This window comes from Pongo abelii, chromosome 13 (assembly GCF_028885655.2).
Source record: "Pongo abelii isolate AG06213 chromosome 13, NHGRI_mPonAbe1-v2.0_pri, whole genome shotgun sequence".
Taxonomy (NCBI): Eukaryota; Metazoa; Chordata; class Mammalia; order Primates; family Hominidae; genus Pongo; species Pongo abelii.
Window position 1 is genome coordinate 65314751 of NC_071998.2, and position 14011 is coordinate 65328761.

The 14011-nt window shown below is 41.0% G+C and overlaps 1 protein-coding gene across 1 annotated transcript in view; it reads right to left on the reverse strand.

Annotated features, from left to right (window-relative positions):
• The window catches only part of TRPM6 (transient receptor potential cation channel subfamily M member 6), a 162219-nt gene extending 149305 nt beyond the window's left edge, over positions 1–12914 (reverse strand). The window contains exon 1 of the mRNA XM_024252302.3: positions 12504–12914. Coding sequence (XP_024108070.3) covers positions 12504–12521 — 18 coding nt within the window. The 5' untranslated portion in view covers positions 12522–12914. The remainder of the gene's footprint in view (positions 1–12503) is intronic.
• Positions 12915–14011: the final 1097 nt, after the last annotated feature.

Genomic DNA, 14011 nt, shown 5'->3' on the forward strand with positions numbered 1-14011 from the left:
TTATTATAAGAAGGAATATTTTATCTTAGCCTCTTCCAGTTGCAAACCCAGGCCACCAAATAAGTAAATAATTTTTAAAACCACCATCATCATCTGCAGGTCAGAGAACAAAACTGATAAAACACTGGAATTCAGAGATGTTGGCCTGCACCTTACAGCAATTTTTCCCTTCCATTAAACTTGAAGGAGGGCTGGGTGTGGTAATTCATGCCTATAATCCCAGCAGTTTGGCAGACCAAGGTGGGTGGATCACCTGAGGTCAGGAGTTCGAGACCAGCCTGGCCAACATGGTAAAACCCTGTCTCTACTAAAAATACAAAAATTAGCCAGACGTAGTGGCACACACCTATAGTTACAACTACTTAGGAGGCTGAGGCAGGAGAATTGCTCAAAACTGGGAAGTGGAGGTTACAGTGAGCCAAGATCGTGCCACTGCACTCCAGCCTGGGCAACAGAGCTTGACTCCATCTCAAAAAATTAAATAATAATAATAATAATAATAAAGATGCAGTCTATAAAGCCTTATGTCAATTCATTATTCCCTCGTAGTTTGCCTTTCTTAAGGCTGTCCTAAAAATGATAGTTAATTTTAGAAAGATTTTAAAATTTGAAGACTTTGGACCCCATTCTCTCTACGTGCTTGACCTTGGGGTGAAAGAGCAAAAACTGCCTATTTGGAAGGTTGTTTCTCTGGGCCAGACAAGGACAAAGGCTAAAATATGTTTTCTTTTGTTTTAAAATCCCTCTAAAGCAGACACTAACAGTGGTGACAAAGGTTAGAAAGCATTAACTTAAACAGGCCAAGGATCTGTAAAGTACCCTGTAAACTTAAGCTTATCTAAGAAGATAATTCTCTTTCCTGAGAAGATTACAAGATTCAATTTGCAGAAACTTCTTGGCCCTTTTAAAGATCAATAGAAGATATCTACATCCCCCAAGAAAAGAAAGATGTTTTCATATTCAAAGGTCAACCTGGTCTGTCATGTAATATTAACTGCAGGCTAACAATTTGTTTATTTACTTATTTTTGGAGATGGATTTTCGCTCTTGTCGCCCAGGCTGGAATGCAATGGCATGATCACAGCTCACTACAACCTCCGCCTTTCAGGTTCAAGCAATTCTCCTGCCTCAGCTTCCCAAGTAGTTGCAATTACAGGCATGCGCCACCATGCCTGGTCAAATTTTATATTTTTAGTAGAGATGGGGTTTCATCATGTTGGTCAGGCTGGTCTCAAACTCCTGACCTCGCGTGATCCACCCACCTCAGCCTCCCAAGTGCTGGGATTACAGGCGTGAACCACTGCATCCAGCCAGGGTAACAATTTATTCAGCACTTTCTGTGTGCCCACCTGGACAATGCAAAACATTTTGTTTATTAACTCACTTAAATTGCTCAAGAGTACCTGGGTGCAGTTATTAAACTCATTTTATGAAAGAGGGTACTGAATCTTAGAGAGGTTGAGTAATTTCCCTAAGGAACACAACAGCTCATAAAAGTGACACTAGGATTCATATACAGGCAGTCTGACTTGAGTTCATTCCCTTAGCAACTTCATTTTACTATCGCTTACCCACAACACTTGTGCTAATACCAATCCCTGAAGCACTATAGTGTTTTAGGGTTAGCCAGTCACTTTCCTGAATATCTGATCATCACACAAATCTGGTACATAATAATTATGGGTGAGACTAAGCATATAAAATGCCCTGAAAAACATCCGCCACATAGCATGTTCTCTGTGAGAAGCCTCAGGCCCTTACAGATACTGGGAGGGTCATGAACCCTTAGAAACTGTATACTAACTTTTGCGTGGATGTGCACATTTTCCGGAAGAAAATCTGAAGCACTGGATCAAAAATAAGTGCCACACAAAGGATCTAAATAGTTCTCCAAAGAACAAATGTCGAATAAACCCATGAAAAGATGCTCAAAATCATTGGTCATAAGGGAAATGCAAAACCATGCAGTCTCCATACCTGCTAGGATGGCTATAATCAAAAAGTCAGACAATATGAAAAATAGGGAGAAACTGGAATTATCATGGATTGCTGGTGATTATGTAAAATGATACAGTTGCTTTGAAACAAATTCTGGCAGTTCCTCAAAAGGCCAAACACAAGAGTCATCATATGACCCAGAAATTCCACTCCTAGGTATCGCCCCAAAAGAAATGAAAACATATGTCTATACAAAAACTTGTATACAAATGTTCATACCAGCATTATTCATAATTGTCAAAAAGTAGAAACAACACAAATATCCATCAACTGATTAATGGACAAATAATATACAATGCAGCCACAGGAAAAAAGAACCTGGACTCCAGTGGGCCCTGAGACTAACAGGGAGCTGCCTGGAGACCATGTGATGGCATTGCTCCAGGGAGAGAGCTCACATTGAGTCCCACGCACACTATGAATTCTAAGCAGCTACAGCAAGGTGCCATTTTTAGAGCCCAGCCCCCACCAGACTGCACCCTGTCCTGGGACCCAACAGCCCCACATCTCCATATCCCTGGAGTCCCATTGATGTCCCCTGCCCACAGCCCACCTCCACTGTTTGCTGCTGCCTACAGGGCCAAACCATGAGCCATTGGCACTGACCCCACCATGCTCCATATTGGGGTCACCACACATTTAAAAGTGCCCTGAGGAAAGGCAGCCTCATTTAAAGCCACCAGCTGGAGCCAAGCTAGCTTTCCCCTGCTGCCTGTTTACAGCTTCTGCCGTTGAAACAACTCTACCCTCCCCAGCAGCAGGGCCACAATGCAGCTGCTGCCACTCCAACTCAGGCATTCCACCAGGGGCCTGGGGATCACCTCACTCCTCCTACCACAGCCAGTGGCTACATGCACCATGAGGGGCCTGAGGAGAAGCCCACCCTGTCCAACTCCATCCCACCCAGTGCTGGAGCACACCATCCAGGGGCCTAGGGATCACCTGCCCCACCCACCACAGTTGACACCTGAGCACTCCTCCCAGAAACCTGAGAATGGGCTCACCCAACCTGCCACCACCACCACAGCTGGCACCCACACGCACACCACCTGCAGGCCTGGGGACTGACCCACCTAATGCATCACAGCCAATTTCAACACCAGCATGGATCACTTGGGAACCAGAGGATTGTCTCACCACTGCTACTGTTATCATTCACACCACACCCACTGTCCAGGGGCTCAAGGACACACCTGCCTGCCCTTCCCACCATTGCCACTGACAGCACCCAAGAAAGTCACCTGCAGGCCCAAGAATCAGCTCACCTGGCCCTACTAACACCAGTGTCAGCATATGCCATCCAGGGGCCCAAGGACTGGCACATTCAGCTCACTGCTATCACCACTAGGGCCCAAGGACTGGCCCATCTTATGTCCCCATCCCCAGCAAAACCTCACCAAAGCCTCCACTAACAATCACACCCGAAGCCACTGAGCAAATCTCAGACACTACTGACACTGTTTATAGCTGAAGAAATCATACCGAGACTATTCTACTGCACACACCCAGAATCAAAGCCAAAGTGCCCTACCTAAACACCACCACACAAACGTCTTCAGAATACAATCCTCCCCTGTGCAAGCAAATTCAAAAGATTGGAAGAAGCAATGGTTATGCCAGATGCACAGATATCAATGTAAGGACACAAGAAACATGAAAAAGCAAGGAAATATGATACCTCCAAAGGAACATAATAATTCTCCAGCAATAGATTTCAATGAAGAAATTCATAAAACCCAGGAAAAAGAATTCAAACTAATGACATTAAAGAAGCTCAGCCAGGTGTGGTGGCTCATTCCTACAATCTTAGTTACTTGAGAAGCTGATGCAGGAGGACCACTCAACCTCAGGAGTTCAGGAGTTCAATCTGCCATTGAGCTATGATTGTACCACTGGAATCCAGCTTTGGCAACAGAGTGAAACCTCATCTCAAAAAAAAATTCTTTTTAATTTTAAAAAAGTTTTATTTAAAAAGCTCAGTGAGATACAAGAGAACTTGGAAATACAATACAAAGAAATCAGAAAATTCAGGATACAAATGAAAAATTGACCAAAGACATAAATATCATTAAAAAAGAAACAAAACAAATTCTAGAATTAAAGAATTCTCTGAAAGAAATACAAAATATATTAGAAAGCTTCAACAATAGACTCATCAAGCAGAAAGAATTTGAGAACTTGAAAACAAGTGTGATGAAATAACCCAGTCAATGTAGTGTAATGATTTAAATACATATATATGTATATGATTTATATACATATATATAACAAGGAACCACTTTATATATATAAAGGAACCATGGATATATATAGGTTTTTACCTATGGTTCCTTGTTAATAACTCCCATATCCTTTCTTTGAGTCTTTTGTTATAATGTCGGGTGTGTTAGGCCTCAGTGGAAGGTCTGAGGAAACAGAATTTGTCTCCTGCCTTTCTTATACCTGGCCCAATGCAGGATTCTAATCTTTCTGCTCCTTTCTGATTGTGAGCCTTAAGTCCCTTCCCAGAGAGGGTCCCACCCTATACCCTGGAAGAAGAAATTCTGACATCATGAAGCTTCCATAAAAACCCAAGAGGACAAGGTCTGGTGAGTTCCTGGATAGCTGAACACATAGAGGTTCCTGAAGGGTGATATGCCCAGGGAGGCATGGAAGCTGTGCACCCCTTCCCCCATACCTAGCCCTGTGCATCTCTTCATCTATATCCTTTGTAGTACCCTTTATAATTAACCAGCAAATGTGTTTCCCTAAGTTCTGTGAGCCGCCCCAGCAAATTAATGAAATCCAAAGAGGAGGTCATGGGAACCCCAACTTGAAGCCAGTCAGTTAGAAGTTCCATCTGAAGGAGGCAGGTGTAGTCTTAGGGAATGAGTCCCCAACTTGTGTGATCTGGCACTATCTTCAGGTAGATTGTGTCAGAACTGAATTGGAAGACACCTACCTGGCATCCGCTGCTTGATGTGTGGGGAAAACTCCCACACACATATTTGTCACAGAAGTCCTCTGTGCTGATTGTTGTGGTGTAAAAGTAGAGGAGAAATGAGGATTTTTCCTGACACAGACAAAAATAAAGAAAAAATAATTTGAAAGAATAAAGTCTACGTGACAAATAAGGCACCATAAAGAAGCCAAATATTCAAAATTTTGGTGCTCTGGAAGGTGAAGAGAAAACAAAAGGAACAGAAAACCTATTTAATGAAATAATAACTGAAAACTTCCCAGGTCTAGCAAGAGATGTAGACATCCGGAAACAGGAAGCTCAGAGATTGCCAAAAAGATACAATTCAAAAAGATCTTTTCCAGAGCACATTATAGTCAAACTGAAAGAATTCTAAATTCTAAAAACAGCAAAAGAAAAATGTCCAGTGATTTATACAGGAACCTCCATCAGACTAACAGCAAATTTCTCAACAGAAACTTTACAAGCCAGGAGAGAATGCAATGATATATTCAAAATACCAAAAAAAAAAGCACTGCCATCCAAGGATACTATTCCTAGCAATGTTATCCTTCATAAATAAATGAGAAGTGAAGTCTTTCCCAGATAAGCAAAAGCTGAAGAAATTCATCACCACTAAACCAGCCCTATAAGAAATGTTTAAGCAAGTCCTGCATATAGAAGCAAAAAGACAATATCTACCATCATGAAAATACACAAAAGTATAAAACCCACTAATAGGGCAAACACACAAATAAGGCAGTAAAAGTGCTTAAATGTTACCACTACAGAATACCACCAAACCACAGTGATAAACAATAAGAGAGAAAGAAAAGAACCAAGGATATACAAAACAACCAGACACCAATTGATAAAATGGCAAGAATAAGTGCTCCCAGATCAATAATAACTGTGAAAGTAAATGGATTAAATTTTCCACTTAAAACATATAGATTGGCTGAATGGATTGGAAAAAAACAATGACCCTGGCCGGGCGTGGTAGCTTTCACCTGTAATCCTAGAACTTTGGGAGGCCCAAATGGGAGGATCACTTGAGGCCAGGAGTTCGAGACCAGCCTGGTCAACATAGCAAGACCCCATCTCTATAAAAAAATTTTTTTAATTAAAAAAAAAAGACCCAACTATATGCTACCTGTAAGAAACTCATCTCACCTATAAAGACAGGTATAGACTGAAAGTAAAGGAATGGAAAAAGATATTCCATGCAAACAGAAACCAAATGCAAGCATAAATAACTATAGTTCTATCAGATGAAACAAACTTTAAGTAAAAAAAAAGTTAAAAGAGACAAAAAATGTAATTATATAATATAATTATATAAGGCAATCAATTCAGCAAGAAAGTATAACAATTCTAAACATATATGCACCTAACAAAGCATGCACCCCAATATATAAAGCAAATATTATTCAATCAAACAGGACAAATAGACTCCAACACAGTAATGGTTGGGGACTTCAACACCCCACTCTCAGCATTAGACAGATTATCTAAACAGAAAATTAAAATAATATTTAAATTGTACTTTAGACCAAATGGACCCTAATAAATATTGACAGAACATCTCATCCAACAGTTCCAGAATACACATTTTTATCAGCATGTGGGACATTCTCCAGAATAGACTACATGGTAAAACACAAAACACATCTCAACTAATTTTTAAAAATCAAAATCATATCATGTATCTTCTCAGACCACAAGATAAAGTAAAACTAGAAATCAATAATAAGAGGAACTTTGGAAACTGTACAAAAGTATTCTTATAGCTATAGTAACCAAAACAGCATGCTATTGGTATAAAAAGACACATAGACCATTTAACAAAATAGAGAACACAAAAGCAATTCCACATTTTTACAGCTAACTGAATTTTGACAAAGGCGTCAAGAACATACATTGGTTACAGGACACCCTCTTCAATAAATCATGCTGGGAAAACTGGATATTTATATGCAGAAGAATGAAACTGAACTCCTATCTCTCACCATATACAAAAATCAACTCAAGATGCATTAAAGACTTAAATGCAAGACTTCAACTATAAAGATACTAGAAGAAAATATAACGGAAACACTTCAGGACATTGATCTAAGCAAAGATTTTGCAGCTAAGACCTCATAAGCACAGACAACAAAAACAAAAGTACACAACTGATTCAGTGCTTCTTGGTTGGTTAAAAAGAAAAAAGAGAAACAAAAATACACAAATGAGACCATGTTAAACTAAAAAGTTTCTGCACAGTGAAGGAAACAGTCAACAAAATGAAGCGACAATCTGTTGAGTTGGAGAAAATATTTGCAAACTATTTATTTGACAGGGGACTAATATCCAGAATATTAAAAGAACTCAAACAACTCAGCAGTAAACACAAAACAAATAAGCCCACTGAAGAGTGGGCAAGGACATGAATCAACGTTTCTCAAACGAATACATACAAACAGCCAACATGCATATGAAAATATGCTCAACATCACTAATCATCAGTAAAATGCAAATCAGAACCACAATGAGATATCATCTCGCTCCAGTTAAAATGGTTATCATAAAAAAGACAAAAATTAACAAATACTGGCAAGAATGCAGAGAAAGGAGACCCTCGTACACTGTTGATAGGAATGTAATTTAGTACAGCCGTTATGGAAAACAGTAATGGAGGTTCCCCCAAAAACTAAAAATGTAATTACCATTCAATCCTGTAATCCCACTAATGAGTATTCATCCAGCTGAAAGCAGATTCAACCACCTATTCAAAGTATAAGACAAAGCCCACTACAAAGGAGTCTGTGTGAGAATCTCTTTTTCCGTTTTTGTTTTAATTGTGGTAAAATATATAATGTAAAATTTACCATCCTAACCATTTATAAGTGTGTAGCTCAGTTTTGCTAAATATATTCACATTGTTGTGCGGCCAATCTCCAGAACTTTTTCATCTCGAAAAACTGAAACTCTATACCCATTAAACAACTAAACATTTCCCCTCCCCAGCCCTGCCAACCATAATTCCATTTTTTGTTTGTATGAATTTGATTTCTATAGATGCCTCATAAGTGGAATCACACAGTATTTATCTTTTTGTGACTGGTTTATTTTACTTAGCATTACGTCCTCAAGGTTCATCCATGTTGTAGCATGTGTCAGAATTTCCCTCCATTTTAAGGCTGAATAATATTCCCTTGTGTATATATGCCATATTTTGTTTATCCATCCAGAAAATCTATTTCTATATCAGTGGTATTGTTCTGTTGGTCTGGTGGCACAACAGGTATTTAGCTCAATTTTTAATGATTGTGATTTTATACCAAGAGAAAAAGAGATGTGATTGTATATTTGCACTCTAGGAAAGGAAAACCAAATTAAAGCTGAAACTGAGCTGTTTCATCAAGAAGCATCTCACTATCCCTTTCTATCTCAAAAACAAAAGTTTTGTTCACTGTATATTCCCAGATTCTGGAACACAGTTTGGCACATAACACTCAGTCAATATTTGTGACTGATCGTGAAGAGAAAATGCTATACCTATGATCTTGATCACTCCAGTTCATCTGAACATATTATTCAAGAAGGCATTAATGTGTATTGACACGGAAAAATCTTCAGGAACTACTGTTAAGTGAAACAAGTTACAGATCAATATATACAATATGATTCAATTTATTTAAAAACACATGCAAAGCCAGGCACGGTGTCATGTGCCTGTAATCCCAGATACTTGAGAGGTTGAGGTAAGAGGATCCTTTGAGCTCAGGAGTTCAAGACTAGCATGGGCAACATAGTAAGATTCCATCTCAATAAAATAAAATTAAATTAAAATAAATAGATCAGGTGCAGTGGCTCATGCCTGTAATCCCAGCACTCTGGAAGGCCGAGGCGGGTGGATCACCTGAGGTCGGGAGTTCGAGACCATCCTGACCAACATGGAGAAACCCTGTCTCTACTAAAAGTACAAAATTAGCTGGGCATGGTGGCACATGCCTGTAATCCCAGCTACTCGGGAGGCTGAGGCAGGAGAATCGCTTGAACCTGGGAGGCAGAGGTTGTGGTGAGCCAAGATTGTGCCATTGCACTCCAGCCTGGGCAACAAGAGCAAAACTCCATCTCAAAAAATAAAGTAAATAAATAAATAAATGCACAAATCAAAATAATAAATACATATGTATGGCCAGGCGTGGTGACTCACACCTGTAATCCCAGCACTCTGGGAGGCCGAGGTGGGCAGATCACAAGGTCAGGAAATCAAGACCATCCTGCATAACATGGTGAAACTCCGTCTCTACTAAAAATACAAAAAATGAGCCGGGCGTGGTGGCGGGTGCCTATAGTCCCAGCTACTCAGGAGGCTGAGGCAGGAGAATGGTGTGAACCCAGGAGGCGAAGCTTGCAGTGAGCTGAGATCGTGCCACTGCACTCCAGCCTGGGAGACACAGCGAGACTCCGTCTCAAAAATAAATACATACATACATACATACGTATATAAAAGCACATCTAAATAATATGCTCCAAATCAACAGTTTGATTACCTCTGGGTCAGAGGTGAAGTAATTGAGGGGTAGAAAGGGAACTTTCTATTTGGATTTCTATTTGTAGTATTTGAGTTATTTACAACAAGAAATTATTTTTATATTGTTAGTGACAAAGTTTTTAAGGGAAAAACATCTGGACAATTATTTTCTGTGATACACAATCAAGGAAAAAAACATATTCAATTCTGTTTACCTTACATGTACTTTTTCTTAGAAAGCTATTGGAGAATGTGCTCCATCAAAATGATAGAAGAAATCAAAAAAGACTGAGGTGTGGGATATAGGAAACAGGGGCCAGCATAACAGAGATGCAAAGTGAATCAGTCCCCAAATGATGGTGAAGAGAGAGCCCAAGGTAATAGCTGTGCATCAAACATCAAGAGCAACCAGTCTGGACTGGCAAAGCAGGTGAGAAAGCTGTGCTAGAAATAAAATTGATTCAAATGGCTGTTGCATTGGACATCTTGAGGGAAGATTTAGACAACTGGCAAAGAACTTGTGGTTAAATTGGTGAAAACTTTGCAAACACAGAGAGACAACTCTGGAAAAAAACAAGGAAGAAAGCTCTTAATAGCATGTAGGGAGGCATAATAATGTTGACCTAACTAAATATTGACCTAAGCAAAAATTATGAAATAACTATATTCAGAGGATCTATGGAAGGAACAGGTAGGATGCACATAAGTGGTAGTGGCAGGAAAGCAGAAAAGAGTTAAATCCACACATTTCTTGCAGGAAAGCCAATGCATGATGACTAAACCTCAAAAACCAAGAAGGAGCAATTATAAGGAATATCTAGAGATACAGACAAATAGTAACTAGTTAAAAGAGATGAACATGATTACTTCTCTTAAAAAGCAGGAAATGATGGAGGGTTCTACTGTTTTTAGATATTAACCCTATGGAATTAATTGATTCTGAACAATGAGAACGTAAAACTTCAATAAAACTAAGAAGTAAAGAAAAAAAGGCACTATTGAGACTCACATCATAATATCTTACCTAACAGTGATGGATTTTACAGAAAATAGTTGCCATGTAGACTTCCGATGTGTCACAAAGAAATAACTGAGTTACAGGTAGGATGGTCACTTTTAGTTCCAGCATGGTATGATTCTACCAGAAGTATAATGAAAATCACTCAGATTATTTGGGCTGTTTATACTGAAAACTCATGATTTAAAACACAGTGAGGCCAGGCACGGTGGCTCAGGCCTGTAATCTTGGCACTTTGGGAGGCCAAAGAGGATTGCTTGAGCCCAGGAGTTGAAGACCAGTCTGGGCAACACAGCGAGACCCTGTCTCAAAAAAATAAAATAAAATAAAAAGTGAGAAATTTGAAAAAGAAGGAAAAAGAGAGAAGCCATATTTCAGGCACAGTATTTACCAAATGCTTGATAGTTTTGGCATAGATGTCCTATCCAAAAAATTAGCTATGATAGAGAATTGTAAATAGGCAAGATAAGACCAAAAATTGTGACAAATTGCAACATATTGCACGATTCTTTCCCTTCACCTCTGGTATAATAATCTCAAATGCTATTCATGCCCTGTCTATCAAGACAAGTTTAACACTACCAAAGGGTACTAGTCTCCAGTTTTGGCCCAAAAAACAAAACTCATGCTAACTCCTACCCTAGGTGGTTACCACTCCTGGTGGGAAACATAAGAAACAAACAGATTCTTAAAGTCAAGCCCAGATTCCAGTCTGGCCAAAATAGCTAACGCTTTATCAGTCCTGTAAGAACCCAAAGCAGATGACAGTGAAACATCAAAATCTGTATACAGGGGGAAATAAATTGAATAACTCGTTTCCCACTTTAACAATTAAAGGTGATCATTTCTCCCTAGAAGAAATAATCACAATGATGTGTATGACTAGAACATCCATGTTCTCAGTGTCTTTTTTTCTCTCTTTTTTTTTCTATGTTCTCAGTGTCTTAAAGCACTGACCTGAGTTCAAATCTCAAATCTGCTTTTCTCCTTTGGTTTCATTTTCCTCACCTGTAAACCGGTGGGGATGGGAGAGAAAGGATACTTGGACTTTATAGGATTACTGCCAGGATGAAATAGTTAAGAATCCCAAACTCTTACAACCTGCTAAATACGTCAGGCATTATTCTAAGTGCAAATGGCATGTAACATTTCATTTCATCTTGAAACTACAAATCGTATTATCGCATTTTCCAGATGAGAAAGCCGAAGAACAGATGTTAAATCGCCCAAGATCACAGGTAGTGATGCAGCTGGGATGCTAATTCAGACTACCTGGCTCCAGAGCATATGTTCTTATCAGAGCAGGCTGAAATGAGCTAACGTTTGCTAAGCTGCCTGGACTATTCCTGAAATACAATGTGCTCAATGATACTTATTTTTCATACACAGTATGAGAAAGTCCAGACAAAATAGGCAAGACCAAGGAATTACCAGGGTCTCCACTACTCTCCCAAGCGTCTCCAGCGCTCTCCCAACAGCCAGGAGCACCCTCCCTCTCCAAGCCCCCCAGAACTTCCTGTTGCGCCACATGCCAGCGGTGGAGAGGAGCCAGCGGGGACTCCTGAGGTTGCAAGTCCGGGCGGCGCCGCGTTGGGGAAGGAAGCGGACTGCAGCGGGGCGGGCGTTTACCGTAACCGGCGCTGTCATCGCTCCGGGACTCCGGCACGGGGCGCACTGGGCGCACGGGGACGCGCAGGGGCGCGGAGGGACGGCGGTCTGGGCACTTCTCCAGGCGCCTCGGAAAGCCGCGACCCCCGGGTCGTCAGCGTCCTGGTCTGAGATCCGTGCCCGTGGCAGCTCAAAATGCGCCTTCTCTCCTCCGGGTTCTCAGCTCAAGCCACCTCCGAACTCCTCTCCCTCCGGCCCGGAGCGGAACCACAGAGCTGCCTCCTCTCCCGGGGTGTTTCCCACCGCCCCAAGCTGAACCCCCGACCCCGCTAGGTTTCCGCTCTGACACCACCTCCGCTATGGCCGCATCCCAGCTCTTGAAACGGGGGCTGCGGGACCTGCCCTGTAGCGTACACTACCTTAGATAGGATAATCATCTTTGGGTGGAGACCAGAGAACTTGAAAGCCGGTATTTCGTAAATCCTAGCTATTCTAAATCCTCGTTAGCTGTAGTGTCCCTGGCCCCACCCACTTCTATCTAAGGCCGGGGGCGCAGATCTAGCGAATCGCCTGAAGTCGAGCAGTCGAGCAGCCTGAGCTTACCTGCAAGCGCTCCAAGACAGGTTGTTCTTTCATCTTTGATTTGCAGGCCCTGCTCCCAAAGCCCTGTCTGAGCTTTTAACTGTGGAGGCAGAAACTCTGGGCTCCACCTCCACACGCTGCCTTTTACAGCCCAGTGGATTTGTCACAATACCTTTCGGCTTCAGTTACCTAACTGCCTAGAAAAGAAGGTGACTCCCACGTTCCTTCGATAAAAGAAGAATAATAAGGATCAAATGGGATGGCCACTGTCATCACAGACATCCTGTGTAGTAATGTATTGTTATTGTTGAGTCAGTGTGGGGCGTGAGGACATCAGAGATTTAAGCTAACGCACAGCTTTTACTACCTGTGACTTATTGGGCATGTCAAGCCTCAGTTTATTTATCTATGCAATGGGAATAATAGGGACAAAAATCCAGTTCCCTCACAAGGTTACAATGAACAAAGGAAATCACTTAATGTGCTTCATGTGTAACATACAATACAAATGTTTTGTTATTTCTGATTTTTTTTATTTTTTTGTTTGTTTTGTTTTGTTCTGGTGGATTCCTCTGGATAGGCGTCTTTTTTCTTTCTTTCTTTCTTTCTTTCTTCTTTTTTTAGAGATGGAGTCTTGCTCTGTTGCCCAGGCTGGAGTGCAGTGGCAGGATCATGGCTCACTGCATCCTTGACCTCCCAGGCTCAAGTGATCCTTCCACTTCAGGCTCCAGAGAGTAGCTGGGACTACAGGCACACACCACAGTGCCTGGCTAATTTTATTCGTTTATTTATTTATTTATTTATTTATTTATTTATTTATTTTAGAAATGGGGTCTCACTATGTTGCCCAGGCTGGTCTCAAACTCCTGGACTCAAGCGATCTTCGTGCCTCAGCCTTCCAGAGTCCTAGGATTACAGGCATGAGCCACCATGCCCGGCCTAGGCAGTCTTGATTAAGGTTGTGGTCAGTGATTTGGGGTGGATCCCAGTGTGTTGGCAGAGGTGGCACAAAGCACAAAGGCAAAATGATGTTCACATTATTACAAGTGTAATTAACAATGCTAGTCATTCATCCCTGACAACCGACTTAAAATTAGGGACACCTACTCATTTAGTTTACTATGAATTTTTGCCTGGTGAATTCACATTTGCAGACAGTTTACAGGGTTTTTTTTCCCTCATTTCTCAATGTGGTTTTAATGAGCATTTCTTTGTTTATTGGAAAATTGTAATCTTTCATATGTGTATTGGCATTTTGTTGTTTTTCTTTTTGTTGTTGTTGCTGTTGTTGTTGAGCCAGGGTCTCGCTCTGTCACCCAAGCTGGAGTGCAGTGGCACTATGTCG